This window comes from Procambarus clarkii, chromosome 6 (assembly GCF_040958095.1).
Source record: "Procambarus clarkii isolate CNS0578487 chromosome 6, FALCON_Pclarkii_2.0, whole genome shotgun sequence".
In the NCBI taxonomy this organism is placed as follows: domain Eukaryota; kingdom Metazoa; phylum Arthropoda; class Malacostraca; order Decapoda; family Cambaridae; genus Procambarus; species Procambarus clarkii.
Genome location: NC_091155.1, coordinates 17,909,948 through 17,931,086, shown reverse-complemented (window position 1 = coordinate 17,931,086; position 21,139 = coordinate 17,909,948). Strand labels below are relative to the sequence as shown.

The window sequence follows — 21,139 nt, the reverse complement described above, 5'->3', positions numbered from 1 at the left end:
CACCTCCTGAACCTCCGGAGATGAATCCACCGGAGTGTCCTCCTCCTGAGCCTCCAGAGATGAATCCTCCGGATGTGCCACCTCCTCCGCCGTAACCGCCTGACCCTCCTGAAGAACCTCCGTGTCCTCCTCCTCCGCCAATCCCGCCTCCACCTCCAAGTCTTCCTCCATAACCGGCGGAGGCCAGTCCCAGTACAAGCACCAGCACCAGAATTCGTGACGGTCTCTGGAAAAGAAATTTATATTCATTATTTACCATTCTTTCATAATTCAAATCACCTGCCACACCCTTCATCTTACAGTACATTCTCCACGATACATTCCTGCAAACTTTGCTCCTAATAGTACTTGAGTTATCTCTAATTAATGAGATCGATTTTGTAAGCTCTGCGTTCTTTAAAACCAAATTAGTTCTGCAGGTATATGTAATATTATCAATCATTAGGAAAGTTTTATTAACAAATTAAAATATTTCGAGGGAATGTACCTTCATGATTTTGTTTATTTTATTTATACAAAATCAATCATATTTATTAAACAATCTGTTTTTTAACTATAATTAAATAACAATAAACGTGACCCAGTTAACGAACAGAAAAGTCAGTAGAAATCTCGAAAATATTTCAGCCATTTGTGTGAAAGTATAAAACAAATATATCAAAGTTCTTTTGAATAAACTGTTTCCTTTAACTTTACTTTAAACCGTTTTTGAACAGTTTGTTTTTATTTCAGTTTTGAAGGAGGTAATTTTGTCTCGAAATGTGAACGAAATCGGATGTTTGGAATAATAACAGGAGTTAGTACATGTTTACTTATTGATATTTGGTGTCATTTACAGCAATTTGTTAACTGTTAATAATTGTGATAAAATCGAAAGACAGAATAAAATCTCACCAAGTGCATCAAATGTGTTGATGGTGCCAGGACAAGATGAGTCTTTGATTACCCTCCAGCTTATGGCACTAATGTTGTTATAGGGGGACTACAGGTATGTAATGTAACAGAGTAATGGCTTAAAAGTTACTTGACAACACTACGAAGGAAAGGTGAGGTAACTATGAGAATACTACGCTAGGATAATATGATACTATAGTTACAATCATAGAAGAAGCTAATGATAGACGTCTCACCATGCTTGCAGTAGCTGTTGGACTGTGCCTGAGACCGTCTTGCGCCGCCTTATATATCCACCAAGTGTATCTTCCAGGGCCGGGCGAATTATAAAGCACCGACCCATGAACGTACTTATCACCATTACCTGATACGGACTTCATTCCTTGACTGTTGAAACAGATATTGATTCCTATGACTTGCTGTATGTTATGTAACGAAAGGAGTCTGACTCCATCCAGTGATGAAGAAGACAGAGGATGTACAAGGTTACTGATTCAGCTTTTTCACGGTTGGAGTTTTACCCCCAGAACAGAGCCGCCTTAGCTTGCAACATAAAGGTGGGCATGCTCAGTGTAAATACTTTCAGAATTTACTTTAAGCCATTAATTAACGCTGGAAATGTTTGTCTCCAGGATGCGTCTTTTTATTGATCTTCGCAGCCGAAATGCAGTGAATCATACCAAGATAGATTCTCGGGCGTGATTACCTTGCATATATGTCGGTGTTTTAGGCTGAAGGCCGAATAAACCGAATTCCCATATTAATAATTTGATCGATCTTATTTTACTTATATTTTGAGAGATATATTCCATTCTGTATTTATGTTCTGCATTTACATATTTTGAGGCAAAACGAGCGATGCAATCTAATGTAACATGTCTGGGACGTTTATTCCTTAACACAGCTTATGTAAATTTCGACCGATATTAAATAATAATTCAGGATATCATTCAAAGATGGTTCCGAAAAATCGTGACAATACATACCTTACGACGTTTTAGCCAACAAAACCGAAAAGTCTGCCTTATATATTATATATAAAGAAATATAAATATATAAGTAAACATATAAATATATGTATACTCCACAATATCCTTCATATTTGAGTTCAAAAAGCAACTTTTATAGAAACATTTAAGTCAGTTTCGACTTATAGCTTTAAATACGAGCAATAGTTTCATTTCTTTACAAATAATATAGTTTTCCTCAACATACGGTGCAGTAATATATCATATAATTGACCACTGTTTCATCTTCACTGTATATACCGATGATGAGTTTCTTAAATACTTTTATATGTGTTCTGAGTAATTACCTTCTTAACACACCAAAGTCTCGGGCATTTTTATGCTATATACTATTTTGTTTTTAAGGACATATAAATACAGCAATTAGTTGTCAAATCCAATTATCTTGAGAACATATGAACATTCGAATTGTTTAGAAGAAACAACAGGGAATAAAGCAAACGGGAAGCTAGCAGACTACTGACCAATATATGACGTTTTAATGTAAGTTAAGGCCAAGGAACTCAAAAAGAAAACTTGGGGAAGCATAAAAAATCTCACAACGTAAGAGGAACAAAATATACTGTGAAAAAAGTTTTGCTAAAACGATCAAATTACTTTAATTTATCACATAATATGACCACACGCATCAAAAGTTCAATCAGGCCATATTTTTCAAAAGTCGGCCCTGGCCATATAATAAGGTCACTTGCATCAAAAGTGGCCTTATTGTTCTTCACACTCTGTTCTGGACGAAAATAAGGCCATATGCATCAAAAGTTCATTCTGGCCAGATAATAAGGCCAGAAAAAATATGGCCTAAGGCCAGTCCTGGTCTAAAGTCACGTTCTTCAAAAGAATGCCTAATGAATAGGATAAAGAATTTTTTTTATTAAGACTGAAGAACAAACATGAATAATTTACCACAAATCATGTGTGACAAATTTGAGTCATTGTTCTCGTTTAATTGAAATATTTTTTGCCGTCAGAGTTATTTAGGATTTTTTTTTTAAATTTAGCTTATTCATATATTTAAAGATATACTTAAAAATCAGGTATATGAAAATAAAAGTACAACCTAGAATCTCTAAAATATAAAATTAAACTCTTGAGAAATAAAATAAAATACTGACTAAATAAAATACGTCGGCAATGTGAAACGAGGAACCAAATGTGTAATAATTCCACTCCACAAACATAACAGGGACCTCGTAGTAATGGAGCGATACAATGAGTCAGGACTTCTGATTTGCAGAATCACCCTCCAACCATGAGATTAATAAGGAGAAAAATTCTAGGTGAAATCAGATTCGCCTTTTATGTGAGGGGGCGAGACGCCCTCCCTGTGGAGAGTTAATGGTGGGTGAGCGGTAATGGGTCGTCTTTGGGTAGTTGTAGCAGGCTGTATTGAAGTTATGTGTTTTATGGTGCTGCGGCCAAATTATAAATGGCAGAAACTTTATGTTAATCACCATAACATCAATAGACAATGTATATCTTCTTATAATATAGTTAAATTTCATTTTATTTTTGTTTTTCAAATATTTAGACAGGCTTAGCCAGCGCCAGGTGCCAAACATCGTCTTGAGGGTCAGTATGTCACCATTGCGCGCTGTTCTCTTTCGAATTCCGACGACACCGACCAGTCTATGTCCTTTACCCTAGACAATTTGCCCCTGCAGATTTGTGTGAGACAAGCCTAAATCATCTGGACCTAGATTCAGGAAGCTCTGTGTATTTCTTCGTAAGTTGGTTTGCTACGAAGGTTCCTAAGTGCGCCCTAAGAAGATGCTTAGGTGCGATTTAATAAGGTCCACTTAGGAAGAAATTTGTTGGTTCACCTGCGTGCCGATAGAGGTCACTACTGTGTTTCGTTTGGCCAATCAGAGAGCAGCAACATTCTTCATATTGAAGATTTAGCGCTGGTTTATCGGAGCTCTACTGCCTCCTATTTATGTCAAATTTTCTTATAAAATTAGTATATTTCGAAGTAAAACAATGTTTTTTCAACTTCTACAGCCAGCACCGACATTGTAGTAAACAAATATGTTACATTTGTTGTTTACCTACGTAATTCTAAGAGATACTGTGTAGCTGCCCTTGTTGCTCGGAAGATGCGCTGACAATTATTGTATATATTTACTGAATTTACCCAAGGGCCACTAACTATCTAGTGGCCTCGAAGAGGACAGAAAGCCGGCGGCTTGTTAAAGGGCCCGCCAATTGTCTTAATGATATTTTTAGCTGGAATTTGGCATTTACGGCTTCAGCGGGTAGGTGGTTCCATGGGTTTATAGCCCTCTTGGTGGTAAAAAACATCTGTGTTCAGTCCTACTTGAGAGAACATACTCTCCAACACTATATCTGTGATTGCCCTGTTATCAGTGACTTCATACCAAATGGTATGAGGTATTTTGAGCTGTGTAATTACTTCATACACTCAGGAATATTGGAAGATATTCTTGTGCTGCACCCAGATTTTGCCAGTGGAGGCTAATAGATCAGCATTAAGTATTTTGTTCTCTCCTAATTCCATGTATGACTGGCCATCCTGTGAGGTGAGGATGTTGGATGAGCTTGTAGCTGGTTTTTGATCTACACTGTGTGGTCCTTTATACAGAATAGGGAAGCAGCACATTGCTGTGTATACCTAAACATGTTTAAAAATACATTGTTTGAGAGGAGTCTTGTAGAAACTGGTAAGAGTAATTATAATAATTCCATGATTCAGTGCTTACCTCTTGTGAAAGTCGCGAAGAGTTGTTTAGTCAGAGTTGATTGGTTTTTTGTATTGAGGCTGGTATTTTCTAAATTGATTCCATGTACAGTACTGTATGTCTAACCATCCTGTGAGATGGGAGTATTAGATAAACTTATAGCTAGTTTTTTATCTACACTGTGTAATATTCCATATAGAATAGGGTAGCTGCACATTGCTGTGTATACCTAATCTTCTTAATAAAAAAAATCAGTAATAAAGATTTTAAATTATAGTTTGTATTATTACAAATACAGTACTGTATTATCCTTATTAAATCATGTTGACCATGGATCATTAAGATCTCATGTTGATATGTAATAGTCATATTTCTTTTGAACTGCTAATCCATGCTAATCATTCATTAAATTGTGCATTATGTCTCAATTTTTCACTTCCTTGGATATACTGTACAGTGCAAAAAGATAGGATAAAAATAAACCAGTAATATTTCTTTCATTATATTTTTCATTTAAATAACTGCATCAATATTTTTACAGCTGACAGGATTTGTTTTACCATACAGGTGCATTATTTGTTAAAAAAAATTGGTTTATTGTTACACACAATGGTGCTACATAGCCTTCCCAGCTTGGTGCCTTCTTTTAATACTTACTGATTAAAAAATAAATAATAAATACATTTTATTCAGGAAAAGTACATACAGTTGATTTACAAACATAATGTTGGATTTATAGACAGAGCTAGTACATACAATACCTAAAGCCACTAATACTCATAGCATTTCGGGCAAGGTGTGGGGGGAAAAAAACACAGACTAAAACTTAATAGTAATCGGGATTAGGTATAAATTGTGTTGAAAGAAGGAATAAAAAATACAAAAAGGGGGGTTAACATAGCATAAATCAGCAATTGCACATGTTGGTGAACAGCATTGTTTAAAAAAAAGCAAGACATGGGTTGACATTTAGGAGGTAAGTTAGGTTACATGGAGTTAATTAGGCAGTACTTGGTTTAACTCTTAAACTGGTTGAGAGAGGTACAGCCTTTGACATGATTCGGGAGGTCATTCCACATTCTGGGTCCCTTGATTTGTAGAGCACTTCTAGTTTGGTTACACACAGCCAAATTGTGTAACAGGAAGAGGTCTTGGACACAAATTTGTTCCATGCTAAATGTAGAGGAATCACCTGAGTATTCCTCAAATAAAATAAGTTGCCTCAGCTTATAAGGTAAATAAAATAAGCATTTCTCAAATAAGTAGCTGCCTCACCTCACTGCCTTACTGCTACATAGCCTTCCCGGCATGGTGCCTTCTTTTGATAATTACTTGTTCCACACCCAAATTGTATAACAGGAAGAGGTCTTGGACCCCTACTTCCCTCTCTCTTTTTTAATAGTCTATATAGTCATAATTATAGCTTTAAGTATTCAATGAATAAAGTTTTTGACATTTTTACCCTTCTCCTTACCTAACATCATTTGTGCAGCATATTTTTATTTTATGTCTCACCCAGATTTAATTTCAAAATAAAACCACAATAAATAAATTAGAAATGGGTATGTATAGCTAAGGTACACCCTTACTACTAGGTGAACAGGGTCATTTGGTGATAGTAAATGATCCCATCAGGCAGGGCTCATCACCTTCTCTCATATTTCATGTTCACCAGTGTTTATTTACTTAATAACTACAGGTATAATATCTTGCTATTATAAAACTAATTCTACTATCATCAAACACATATTTACTTCAAGTTTCAAGCAGAGAATGCATATATAACTAACACGAAGGACTCCTCTTCACTAGATTCACCAGCTATAATATTTTGGTCATGTTCCAATATCATAAATCGATCCCAGTGTTATGTAGTAGAGAAAAAATGACTTATATCCAGTTTACGTAAAGCTACGAGTGGAGGAAACCACACTTAAATCCCGGAATGAACTTACGAAGGTTTTTCCACTTAGTGTAGCTACTTGAATACGGACGTAGCCGCCACGAAGGCGCTAAGATGGAAAACGTTCTTAGCTAAGAGGAAAAACCTTCGTAAGTACCTTTCTGAATCCGGCCCCTGGCCTCCAACCAGGTGATGTGACCGACTCCATTTAAAAAGGACCAATAGGAACGACCACGACCAGCCTGTATCCTTCCCGTACCCAGACCATTCAACCTGCAACGTTTGTTGAGGCCATCCTCAAGCTTCTGATCTCAAATGGTAAAATTAAATAGCAAATGTGTTTCCAATGGAGTTTGCTTCCTCTGCTGCATATTTTCATGATTTACTCGAGAACAATGAACTGAATTTCTTCAGGTTACAGAGATCAAGCAATCCTGTCCTGTCGAATAATACATTACATTTTGTGTATAAATGCAGAAACGGGGAAAAAAATAATGGTTTATAACTCATAATACCTCAAAAAAATTACGGACTCTTCCATTTTCTATTCATACATTCTGGTTAGCTTCTGTTCAGACAAATTAGTATATAATTTTTTTCACGTTGTGATAAGTCCAGAGGACGGACTGCAACTTTGCCGGTTGTAATGTGAGTTTTTCTGGCTTCGATAGAACTTTTAGAGATAGAGAACTGGATGGAGAGAGAATAGGAGGGAAAGAGAACGGGAGGATCCGATTGCGTGATGGAGAGTAACAAAGATATATAATTTTCATCATTGTGCTTGACATGTTGAGTCCCACCAGCCCACCACTGGCTGAATCAGAAGGATTCCATTGTCCTTCATATACTGAATGCTACAGGACCAACACTTGATGATAGACAAGATTGTCATTCGTCTTAATATATTCACTATCACCGGCTGCTACACAGGAATACCATTTTGCCCCAAAGGTTTAGCAAAAAACTAAAGACATTCAAAAATATAAAGTATTTATTTAAACATTCGAAGCGACGTTGACAAAAGCATAACACTAACAAGGAAACGGAAGTGGGTATTAAGTATTGTGGGCCGTTTTCTGGTTGAGACCGCGATTACTGTCTCTGTCTCACTTTCCCACAGGAGGAAGGTAGCCAGTGCTAGGAGATCCACCGAAGGAGCCACCACCGCCTCCGAAATGACCACCACTTGAGCTTTCAGATGATCCACCGGAATAGCCACCTCCAGCGCCTCCAGAGAAGCCACTTCCTTTACCTCCGGAGAAGCCACCAGACGAACCACCTCCGGAATATCCGCTTCCTGAACCTCCAGAGAAGCCACCTCCTGAGCCCCCTATGAAGCCACCTCCTTTACCTCCGGAGAAGCCACCAGACGAACCACCTCCGGAATATCCGCTTCCTGAACCTCCAGAGAATCCACCTGAGCCCCCTATGAAGCCACCTCCTTTACCTCCAGAGGAGCCACCAGACGAACCACCTCCGGAATATCCGCCTCCTGAACCTCCAGAGAAGCCACCTCCTGAGCCCCCTATGAAGCCACCTCCTTTACCTCCGGAGAAGCCTCCTGATGAACCACCTCCGAAATATCCGCCTCCTGAACCTCCAGAGAGGCCACCTGAGCCCCCTATGAAGCCACCTCCTTTACCTCCGGAGAAGCCTCCTGATGACCCACCTCCGGAATATCCGCCTCTTGAACTTCCAGAGAAGCCACCTCCTGAGCCACCTATGAAGCCACCTCCTTTACCTCCGGAGAAGCCACCTGATGAACCACCTCCAGAATATCCGCCTCCTGAACCTCCAGAGAAGCCACCTCCTGAGCCACCTATGAAGCCACCTCCTTTTTCTCCGGAGAAGCCCCCTGATGAACCACCTCCAGAATATCCGCCTCTTGAACCTCCAGAGAAGCCACCGGAGCCCCCAGAGAAGCTACCTCCTTTACCTCCGGAGAAGCCACCAGAAGCACCACCTCCGGAATATCCGCCTCCTAAACCTCCAGACAAGCCACCTGAGCCCCCTATGAAGCCACTTCCTTTACCTCCGGAGAAGCCACCAGCTGAACCACCTCCGGAATATCCGCTTCCTGAACCTCCAGAGATGCCACCTCCTGAGCCCCCAGAGAAGCCACTTCCTTTACCTCCGGAGAAGCCACCAGATGCACCACCTCCGGAATATCCGCCTCCTGAACCTCCAGAGAAGCCTCCTGAACCACCAAAGAAGCCACCTCCTTTACCTCCGGAAAAGCCACCGGATGCACCACCTCCGGAATATCCTCCTCCTGAACCACCAGAGAAGCCACCTCCTGAACCTCCGGAGATGAGTCCACCGGAGTGTCCTCCTCCTGAGCCTCCAGAGATGAATCCTCCGGATGTGCCACCTCCTCCGCCGTAGCTGCCTGACCCTCCTGAAGAACCTCCGTGTCCTCCTCCTTCGCCAATCCCGCCTCCACCTCCAAGTCTTCCTCCATAACCGGCGGAGGCCAGTCCCAGGACAAGCACCAGCACCAGAATTCGTGACGGTCTCTGGAAAAGAAATTTATATTCATTATTTACCATTCTTTCATAATTCAAATCACCTGCCACACCCTTCATCTTACAGTACATTCTCCACGATACATTCCTGCAAACTTTGCTCCTAATAGTACTTGAGTTATCTCTAATTAATGAGATCGATTTAGTAAGCTCTGCGTTCTTTAAAACCAAATTAGTACTGCAGGTATGTGTAATATTATCAATCATTAGGAAAGTTTTATTAACAAATTAAGAATATTTCGAAGGAATGTACCTTCAGGATTTTGTTTATTTTATTTAAACAAAATCAATCATATTTATTAAACAATCTGTTTTTTAACTATAATTAAATAACAATAAACGTGACCCAGTTAACGAACAGAAAAGTCAGTAGAAATCTCGAAAATATTTCAGCCATTTGTGTGAAAGTATAAAACAAATATATCAAAGTTCTTTTAAATAAACTGTTTCCTTTAACTTTACTTAAACTGTTTTTGAACAGTTTGTTTTTATTTCAGTTTTGATGGAGGTAATTTTGTCTCGAAATGTGAACGAAATCGGATCTTTGGAATAATACCAGGAGTTAATACATGTTTACTTATTGATATATGGTGTCATTTACAGCAATTTGTTAACTGTTAATAATTGTGATAAAATCGAAAGACAGAATAAAATCCCACCAAGTGCATCAAATGTGTTGATGGTGCCAGGACAAGATGAGTCTTTGATTTCCCTCCAGCTTATGGCACTAATGTTGTTATAAGGGGACCACAGGCATGTAATGTAACAGTAATGGCTTAAAAGTTACTTGACAACACTACGAAGGAAAGGTGAGGTAACTATGAGAATACTTCGCTAGGATAATATGATACTATAGTTACAATGATAGAAGAAGAAGCTAATGATAGACGTCTCACCATGCTTGCAGTAGCTGTTGGACTGTGCCTGAGACCGTCTTGCGCCGCCTTATATATCCACCAAGTGTATCTTCCAGGGTCGGGCGAATTATAAAGCACCGACCCATGAACGTACTTATCACCATTACCTGATACGGACTACATTCCTTCACTGTTGAAACAGATCTTGATACCTATGACTTGCTGTATGTTATGTAACGAGAGAAGGCTGACTCCATCCAGTGATGAAGAAGACAGAGGATGTACAAGGTTACTGATTCAGCTTTTTCACGGTTGGGGTTTTACCCCCAGAACAGAGCCGCCTTAGCCTGCAACATAAAGGTGGCCACTCTCAGTGTAAATACTTTCAGAATTTACATTAAGCCATTAACGCTGGAAATGTTTATGTCTCCAGGATGCGTCTTTTTATTGAAATTCGCAGCCGAATTCAGTGGATCGTACCAAGTTAGATTCACGGACGTGATTACCTTACATATATGTCGGTGTTTTAGGCCGAAGGCCGCATAAACTGATTTCTGATATTAATAATTAGATCGATCATTTTTTACTTATATTTTGAGAGATATATTCCATTCTGTATTTATGTTCTGCCTTTTTACATTTTGAGGCAAAACGAGCGATGTAATCTCATGTAACATGTCTGGGAAGTTTATTCCTCAACACAGCTTATGTAAATTTCGACCGATATTAAATAATAATTCAGGATATCATTCAAAGATGGTTCCCAGGATTCGTGACCATACATACCTTACGACGTTTCAGCAAACAAAACCGAAAACTCGGCCTTACATAATATATATATATATATATATATATATATATATATATATATATATATATATATATATATATATATATATATATATATATATATATATATGTTTTACTAGTAGCCAGAACGTCGTACTTGGCCTACTATGCAAGGCCCGATTTGCCTAATAAGCCAAGTTTTCCTGAATTTATATATTTTTCTCATTTTTTCTTATGAAATGATAAATCTGTCCATTTCATTATTTATAAGTTAATTTGTAGATATTTGAGTTAAAACTAACTCAAATTTCTTTTGAAATTTGAAAATAAGGATAAGAAAATAAGGTAAGAAAATATGGCCACATGCATCAAAAGTTCATTCTGGCCAGATAATAAGGCCAGAGAAAATGTGGCCTTAGGGCTGTCCTGGCCAAAGGCCACGTTCTTCATTAGAATGCCCAATGAAATAATAAAGATATTTTTTTTATTAAGACGGAAGAACAAACACGAATAATTTACCAGAAATCATGTGTGACAAATTTGTCATTGTTCTCGTTCAATTTAAATATGTTTTGCCGTCAAACTTATTCAGGAAATTTTTTTAAATGTAGCTTATTCATATATATAAACATATACCTAAAAATCAATTTTATGAAAATAAAAGAAAATCTAGAATCTCTAAAATATAAAATTAAACTTTTGAGAAATAAAATAAAATACTTACTAAATAAAATACGTCGGCAATGTGAAACGAGGAACAAAATGTGTAATAATTCCACTTCACAAACATAACAGGGACCTCGTAGTAATGGGGCGATACAATGAGTCAGGACTTCTGATTTGCAGAATCACCCTCCAACCATGAGATTAATTAGGAGAAAAATTCTAGGTGAAATCAGATTCGCCTTTCATGTGAGGGGGCGAGACGTCCTCCCTGTGGGGAGCTAATGGTGGGTGACATGTTAGTTTTACTCCGTCTTGTCTGCTGCCTCATGGTCGGTGAGCGTCGCTGTCATGGTTTCAAGCCACAATTCTCACTCCACTTAAACTTTTTCTAGGCTAGATAATTCTCTGTTGAATTTTGACGTAAATAATTGATTACTGTTTGTTCTTTTTATAAAACCCCGTTTTTATACTTATCTTTAATATTTTTAGTTAAAAATATTTATATTTTATTATTATATAAATTTGTTTCGGTGTCCAGCAGTCTCAAAATATTTTTTTTACAGATTGTAATGACAGTTTTGAATTATATTATGTTATTGATTTCTAAAAATAATTACAATACTTAACAAATTTGGCAAAAATAAAACAAAGATTTATAAACTATTTATTTTGTAACTGTTCCGTGGACAAATTATAATTAAATTAATACATGAAAACACACACACACACACACACACACACACACACACACACACACACACACACACACACACACACACACACACACACAAGGCAAAGACTCAGCCTAAATTGCTTTATAGCCACATCAAGAGAAAAAACAACAATAAAGGAACAGGTTATGAAATTAAGGATAGGGGCAGAAGGATGCACTACAAATGACAAGGAAGTGTGTGAGGAACTGAATAAGAAATTCCAGGAGGTCTTCACCTTAGAGTAAGGAGAAATTTCAGAGATAAGAGAGAGAATAGTTAACCAGGAACCACTGGAAGAGTTTGAGAATACCAGCGGGGAAGTAAGGAAGTGTTTACTTGAGTTGGATGTGCCAAAGGCTATAAATCCAGATGGAATCTCCCCTTCTATACTAAAGGAAGGAACAGAAGAACAGTGCCTGCATAGTGCCTGTGCCTCAATAGTGTATAACAAATTACTGGCAACAGGAGAACTGCCAGGAATTTGGAAAGCAGCTAATGTAGTCCCGATATACAAAAAAAGGGATAGACAAGAGGCACTGATCTACAGGCCAGTGTCCCTAACCTGCATACCATGCACGCTGATGGAGAAGATTGTGCGAAGAAAGCTAGTGGAACATCTCTAGCGAAATAAATTTGTAACACAGCATCAACATGGGTTCAGGGATGGCAGGTCCTGCCCCACAGGGTTACTTGAATTCTACGACCAGGCCATAAAAATCAGGCAAGAAAGAGAAAGGTGGGCAGTCTGCATATTTTTGAATTGTTAGAAAGCCTTTGATACAGTACCACACAAGAGGCTAGTGAAAATCCTGGAGATGCAGGTTGGAGTGAAAGGGAAGGTACTCCATTGGATAAAGGAGTACCTAAGCAACATGAGACAACGAGTTAGTGTGAGGGGTGAGGTCTCAGATTGGCGAGACGTTACAAGTGGAGTCCCGCAGGGGTCAGTCCTTGGACCTATAGTGTTTCTGATATATGTAAATGATCTCCCAGAGGGTATAGATTCGTTTCTCTCAATGTTTGCTGATGATGCAAAAACTTATGAGGAGGATTGAAACAGAATGATAGTAGGAGGCTACAAAATGAACTAGACAGACTGAGGTAATGGTCCAACAAATGGCTGTTGAAGTTCACCCCGAGTAAATGCAAAGTAATGAAACTAGGCAGTGGAAACAGGAGGCCAGACGCAGGATACAGAATAGGAGATGAAGTACTTAATGAAACGGACAGAGAGAAAGATCTAGGAGTTGATATCACACCAAACCTGTCTCCTGAAGCCCACATAAAGAGAATAACGTCTGCGGCATATGATAGGCTGGTTAACATCAGAACAGCGTTCAGGAACCTGTGTAAGGAATCATTCAGAATCTTGTACACCACATATGTAAGACCAATCCTGGAGTATGCGGCCCCAGCATGGAGCCCGTACCTCGTCAAGCACAAGACGAAGCTGGAAAAAGTACAAAGATATGCCACTAGACTAGTCCCAGAACAAAGAGGCATGAGTTACGAGGAAAGGCTGCGTGAAATGCACCTCACGTCGCTGGAAGACAGAAGAGCTCGGGGAGACATGATCACCACATACAAGAGTCTCTGAGGAATTGACAGGGTAGGCAAGGATGGATTATTTAACACAGGTGGTATACGCACAAGGGGATACAGGTGGGAGTTGAGTACCCAAATGTACCACAGAGCAAATGACCACAGAGACATTAGAAAGAACCTTTTCAGGTGTCAGAGTAGTTAACAAATGGAATGCATTAGGCAGTGATGTGGTGGAGGCTGACTCCATACACAGTTTCAAATATAGATATGATAGAGCCCAGTAGTCTCAGGAATCTGTACATCAATTGATTGACAGTTGAGAGGCGGGACCAAAGAGCCAGTGCTCAACCCCCGCAAGCACAACTAGGTGAGTACAACTAGGTGAGTGCTTGTTGTCATACTCACACGTTGCCATAGTCACATGCTGCCACACTCATATGTTGCTACACTCTCATATGACCTCACTATCACGTTGGCATTCTCACATGTTGCCACACATACATGTTGCCACACATACATGTTGCCACACATACATGTTGCCACACATACATGTTGCCACACATACATGTTGCCACACATACATGTTGCCACACATACATGTTGCCACACACAGGTGGAAATCAAGAACTCGAATGAACCGTTGGGAACTAAGAGAGAAATGTTAAAGAATCAGAATCTAAGTTCATAAGAGAGAGAATGCCTCCTGTGTCTGCGTTTGTCTCGCGTCCACCTGTTCTCGGTCCAAGCTTGGAGACCAGACGCTACGGGCTAGTCTCAGTCAACATTGCAGGGGGACATGGTCTGTGGGACAGAGAGTGCGAGAGAGGGTTGAGAGTTGAGAAGAGAGGTTTGAGTGGGTGGATGTTGAGGGGAAAAGTTCGGGCGAGAAAGGTGAAGAGGAGAGGGGAGAGGAAAGGGGAGAGGAGAGGAGAGGAGAGGGGAGAGGAGAGAAGAAGGAAGAGGAGAGGAGAGGACGGGAGAGAGATCCAAGTGCAACCGGGTACCCCATACAAGTTGATAAGTGAAATGAAAGAAGAAGAATCTGCCCTGAAGGAAGTTATAAACTATACAATTGAGAATAATTTACATGATGTTATCATTCATACTGACTCTAAATCTTCGCTCCAGGCATTGTCATCCAATCAGCACAGAGATAATATACAACTCCTCACAGAAATCCAACATATAGGAAAAGAAGCCCATAATCTAGGGCTGTTAATCACCCTAAATTGGATACCAAGTCACATTGGCATAGATGGTAATGAGAAGGCAGATTCACTAGCAAAAACTGCCACTGCTCTACATGTTGTACAGGATCAAATACCTCCAAGTTTTTCACAGATTAAGGAGCAAATCAAGAAGAAAATACTCACAACTATCAAAAGTCGCCACAGAACCAAAGTAGTGGAAATAAGATCCACTGCGATATGGTACGAACAAGCCACAGGGTACTACTCTTTCAAGCCTGACAAAAACATATCCAGAGATATTGCAGTAGCCATACTCAGACTCAGACTTGGTTACAAATGCTGCTGGGAAGTAATAAATCCAATAGTTAAAGAGTGTCATATCTGTGGAACAGAAGCAGAGGCGCCACTATTACACAACTTATTAGAATTTGCATTAGATGCACATTCCACAGCAACTACAATTATTAGAAAAGCCATTGAAGAATGGGACTCACTAGTGAACATTCAGCATCTACATCCGTCACCAAAATAATATTAAACCAATACTAAAACCAGTGCACTAACACAAAAGAGAAAAAGAAACAGGGAAAAAGGAGGAAACCCCACCTATATTTAAAACTTTGACCCATATATCAGAGTAACAAGGTTATCGCGAATAACCGAACTCAATTACGGGATCACAATAGCCCGTGCTACATGGACATTTCGTTCTGAGTAGCTAAAAATCTAAAACAACAACAACAACAACAACAACAACAACAACAACACCAACAACAACAACAACAACAACACCAACAACAACAGGAATCGAGGAGGAGACGGGCTCCACATGCAGCTTTAAATGTGACGAACCCTCACTGGATAGGGAGACTGGACATCATCGAGTTAATGTTGAAACTTCGCGTATTAGATACAATCACTTAAGTGCTTGGAGAATGTACTAAGTCAAATTCTGAGTGCACGCAGAGAAAAAAAGTATGTTAAACGAAAATGCAGAGTTCATGCCTAGAGTAGTTGTACTTTCAAACCATTGTTTGAAATTAATCCCCAGAAAGCACCTTGGCCTAGTGGCTAAGATGTAACTCTTGTGTTTTTCAGGCCCGAGTTCGAATCTCCGAGGAAACAAGTAAATATAATTTTATTACATGTTATTTTTAAATGTATTTTATTAACAAAGATGTAGAGATAGAGCTCATAGTGATGTTTAAAGGATTAAAACCTTTAAATAGCATCCTTCAGGAACTTATCAGATATATTAGGAGAAATCACAATAGCGTGATGCATCAAATGAACCGTGATGAGGGTTTGAACCTACCTCCTAGAGGATCCCAGAGGCACCTTAATCGACTGTGCCACATCCAACAGGACCTCACACGGATCCTGTAGTCTCTTCGAGACAAACCAGGATTTTACACATTTCCCCCATGCACCCGGGCTCTGTCAATAAGGTATTCTACCTCTTTGCCCCTTACTTCATTACACACAGAAATCACAGTAGCGTGATGCAGCAAATGAACAAGTGAGGTCAGTTGAACTCCTGGTTGCAGTTCTTTTATCATGTCGTGGCACAGTCGTTTAAGGCGCGGCTGGGATCCTCTCGGACGAAGATTCGAACCCTCATCACGGCCCTTGTGGATTTGTTCAACTGTGTATAAGGAGGCTTTTTACATCATTGTATATTGCCTATCTTAGATCAGTTTTAGAGTATGCTGCCCAATCGTGGAACCCCCATCTTAAAAATCACATAAGGGAGCGAGAAAAAGCACATACGATTACAACGAGACTCGTCCCAGGACTGCAAGGGATGGGGAATGATGAGAGACAGAAAGAATTAGACCTGACGACGGGAGAAAGGAGGAGAGAGGGGAACTAAATAATAACAGAGTGGAAAAAGAAGAAAAGTTCACAATGAATGACGATACAACATGAGGTCATGGATGGATGCTCGAGACTTTTTCGTTTAATATATCAAGTTTTCATTTAGCGTAAGAATAGTGGGAAAAAGGAGTGAACGAAAGTAGCAGGTTGTAGAAGAAAATTCCATTAATAACATAAAAAGTAGGTATGTTAGGGAAATAGGTCAGGAGTTATTGCATTAGGCAACCGACGGGTAGAAAAGCGGGATCCAAAAGCTAGAGTTTGATCTTGCAGGCACAAATAGGTGAGTACACAGAGAGAGAGACAGAAACAGACACCAGATAGACATCAAATAGATGATGGATGGATAGAAGGATGAATAATTATCTGTATAAATACAAATGTAAATTTTCGTTTGTTCAAAAACGCTAATCTCCGAAAGTTCAAACCGATTGTTTTGAAATTTTGACACAATGTTCCAGTCCCATTCGAGCGTGTTTTTATATTTATACTATATAGATGGCACGTCTGTGACAGGTAAAAACATGCTTTTGTTCTTTAAAAAAAAATGTGCTTTTCATGTGAGAGAAATCTCCGAAACCTCTTTACCCATTGCTTTGAAATTTGAACACAACGTTGCATTTGTATACACGCGTGTTTTAATATACCTACTATATACATGCCACGTCTGTGGCAGGTAAAAACAGGCTTTTTTTGAAAAACAGCACCACCTCTTGAACGTAAGAGCAACACACGCTGAAATCTGCGAAAGTTCTTCATCGATTGCTTTGAAATTTTGACACAACGTTCCATTCAAATATGCGAGTGTTTTTATATATTTACTATATAGATGCCACATCTGTGACAGGTAAAATCAGGCTTTTTTTGAAAAACATCTCCATCTGTTGCACGTAAAAGCAACAAATGCTATATTAAATATGTTATGATTCCATTTCAAAGTTCCTGATTGCATTAATGAATTTAATTTTCATAGATATCGGTTTATTTTCTTTTTGATTTAATTATGTTGTGTGACATTGCATTGGAATTGAGCTATGTTGTTTATCATAGCGCCCATTTCATGAGTTTAGGCTCTTTTTTACTTTTTCATTGTTTTTCATTTTGGTTTTTTAACTTTTCTTCTTATTTTTCAGTGATGGGAATATCAGATCATTTGGGAACGCACTGGACAAGGAAATAAGCAATGGTGAGGAGGAGAGGGGGACGGGAGTGGGGGATGGTGGAGACGATGAGTTGGGGGAGTGGAGAATGGTGGGGAGGACAAGAGGACCCGGACGTAGGGATGATGAGGAGACGATGGAGGTGGCGAATGCTGGGGAAGATGAGGGACCGGGTGTGTGAGGGATGATGGGGAGAACGAGGGGGAAGGGGAAGGGGGCAAATGGTGTGGATGACTAGGGGAACAACGGAGGGATGCTGTGGCGTTGCTGACCCACAGCAACGTGTGGTCGGGTAAGGCTAATATATATATATATATATATATATATATATATATATATATATATATATATATATATATATATATATATATATATATATATATATATATATATATATATATATATATATATATATATATATATGTCGTACCTAGTAGCCAGAACGCACTTCTCAGCCTACTATGCAAGGCCCGATTTGCCTAATAAGCCAAGTTTTCATGAATTAATTGCTTTTCGACTACCTAACCTACCTAACCTAACCTAACCTACCTTTTTTCGGCTACCTAACCTAACCTAACCTATAAAGATAGGTTAGGTTAGGTTAGGTAGGGTTGGTTAGGTTCAGTCATATATCTACGTTAATTTTAACTCCAATAAAAAAAAATTGACCTCACACATAATGAAATGGGTAGCTTTATCATTTCATAAGAAAAAAATTAGAGAAAATATATTAGTTCAGGAAAACTTGGCTTATTAGGCAAATCAAGCCTTGCATAGTAGGCTGACAAGTGCGTTCTGGCTACTAGGTACGACATATATATATATATATATATATATATATATATATATATATATATATATATATATATATATATATATATATGTCGTACCTAGTAGCCAGAACGCACTTCTCAGCCTACTATGCATGGCCAGATTTGCCTAATAAGCCAAGTTTTCCTGAATTAATATATTTTCTCAAATTTTTTTCTTATGAAATGATAAAGCTACTCGTTTCATTATGTATGAGGCCAATTTTTTTTATTGGAGTTAAAACTAACGTAGATATATGACCGAACCTAACCAACCCTACCTAACCTAACCTAACCAATTTTTATAGGTTAGGTTAGGTTAGGTAGCCGAAAAAGTTAGGTTAGGTTAGGTTAGGTAGGTTAGGTAGTCGAAAAAGCATTAATTCATGAAAACTTGGCTTATTAGGCAAATTGGGCCTTGCATAGTAGGCTGAGAAGTGCGTTCTGGCTACTAGGTACGACATATATATATATATATATATATATATATATATATATATATATATATATATATATATATATATATATATATATATATATATATATATATATATATATATATATATATATATATATGTATATATATATATATATATCTTGTGTTGATGAAATTAATACCCTATTAATACCACATCTTGTTCTATCTTGTGTTAATGCCACATCACCCCTTCCACCTCACTCAAATGTAGATATAAAATCGCAGATGCGTAAGTTCTATTCAGTTGTGTATTTGTGAACTAAAGTCTTTGAAAATGTAATAAGTTTTACGAAACGCGCTCGTGTCGCGTCAGACTAGAAATAAAAATGAATTTTGGAGAATTGATTTTTGATTTACCTCCAACAGTGAAACGAAATGTACGAAAGATTGAGAAAATTCGTATTAGAATTATTAATCTTACTTTTTCGGTCATATTAAATAATATATGTCTACAGGAAAGACTGCTACCAAAATATACTAATATATATATATATATATATATATATATATATATATATATATATATATATATATATATATATATATATATATATATATATATATATATATATATATATATATATATATGTCGTACCTAGTAGCCAGAACTCACTTTTCAGCCTACAATGCAAGGCCAGATTTGCCTAATAAGCCAAGTTTTCATGAATTAATATATTTTCTCTAATTTTTTTCTTATGAAATGATAAAGCAACCCATTTCATTATGTAAGAGGTCAATTTTTTTTTATTGGAGTTAAAATTAACGTAGATATATGACTGAACCTAACCAACCCTACCTAACCTAACCTAACCTATCTTTATAGGTTAGGTTAGGTTAGGTAGCCGAAAAAGTTAGGTTAGGTTAGGTTAGGTAGGTTAGGTAGTCGAAAAGCAATTAATTCATGAAAACTTGGCTTATTAGGCAAATCGGGCCTTGCATAATAGGCTCAGAAGTGAGTTCTGGCTACTAGGTACGACATATATATATATATATATATATATATATATATATATATATATATATATATATATATATATATATATATATATATATATATATATATATATATATTATTAAATATGACCGAAAAAGTAAGATTAATAATTCTAACACGAATTTTCTCGACCTTTCGTACGTTTCTTTTCACTGTTGGTGGTAATTCCAACATACCAGAAAATATTCTAAGGAAACTACTCCAAGCTTGTACTAAAGAGGCACCCTTCTTGAGCCCGGATGGGCACATGTATAAGCAAGTAGATGGGGTCGCCATGGGTTCTCCCCTAGGTGTCCTGTTTGCAAACTTCTACATGGGTACCATCGAGCAAAAAGTCTTAGTCGACATGAACTTGAAACCGGCCATATACTGCAGGTATGTTAACGACATTTTTACACAGGTACCTGATGTCAGACATCTACAGGAGCTGAAGGAGGCATTTGAGCAGAGTTCCGTGTTGGTTCTATATTGGTGCGGAGTCTTGAAGTGGGTAGAATATAGTTGTGCATTAATTGGCTGTTGATTGCTGGTGTTGACTTCTTGATGTGTAGTGCCTCGCAGATGTCAAGCCGCCTGCTATCGCTGTATCTATCGATGATTTCTGTGTTGTTTGTTAAGACTTCTCTGATGATTGCCAGAGAAGGCCTGGTTGTGGGATGAGATTATAAGTTCCTTAATGCAGCCCTGTTGCTTATGCATTGTTAATCGCCTGGAAAGAGATGTTGTTGTCTTGCCTATATAATTAGTTCTTTGAGGCTAACAGTCCCCATGTGGGCATTTGAAGGCATAGACGACGTTGGTCTCTTTTAAATTGTTCTGCTTTGTGTCTGGAGAGTTTCTCATGAGTAGGTTGGACGTTTTTTGGGTTTTATAATAAATCGTCAATTGTATCTTCTGATCTTTGTCTGTAGGGATAGCATTCCTATTAACAATATCTTTCAAGACCCTTTCCTCCGTTTTATGAGCTGTGGAAAAGAAGTTCCTGTAAAATAGTCTAATAGGGGGTACAGGTGT

General features: G+C 38.2%; 1 protein-coding gene across 1 annotated transcript; it reads left to right on the top strand.

Annotated features, from left to right (window-relative positions):
* The first annotated feature begins 20 nt into the window (after positions 1 to 20).
* On the top strand, positions 21 to 8,906 carry LOC123754164 (basic proline-rich protein-like). The gene is made up of 3 exons (XM_045736370.2): positions 21 to 91; positions 733 to 743; positions 7,747 to 8,906. The coding sequence occupies exons 1-3, from the start codon at positions 21 to 23 to the stop codon at positions 8,904 to 8,906; spliced, it is 1,242 nt and encodes a 413-aa protein (XP_045592326.2).
* The last annotated feature ends 12,233 nt before the right edge of the window (positions 8,907 to 21,139 follow it).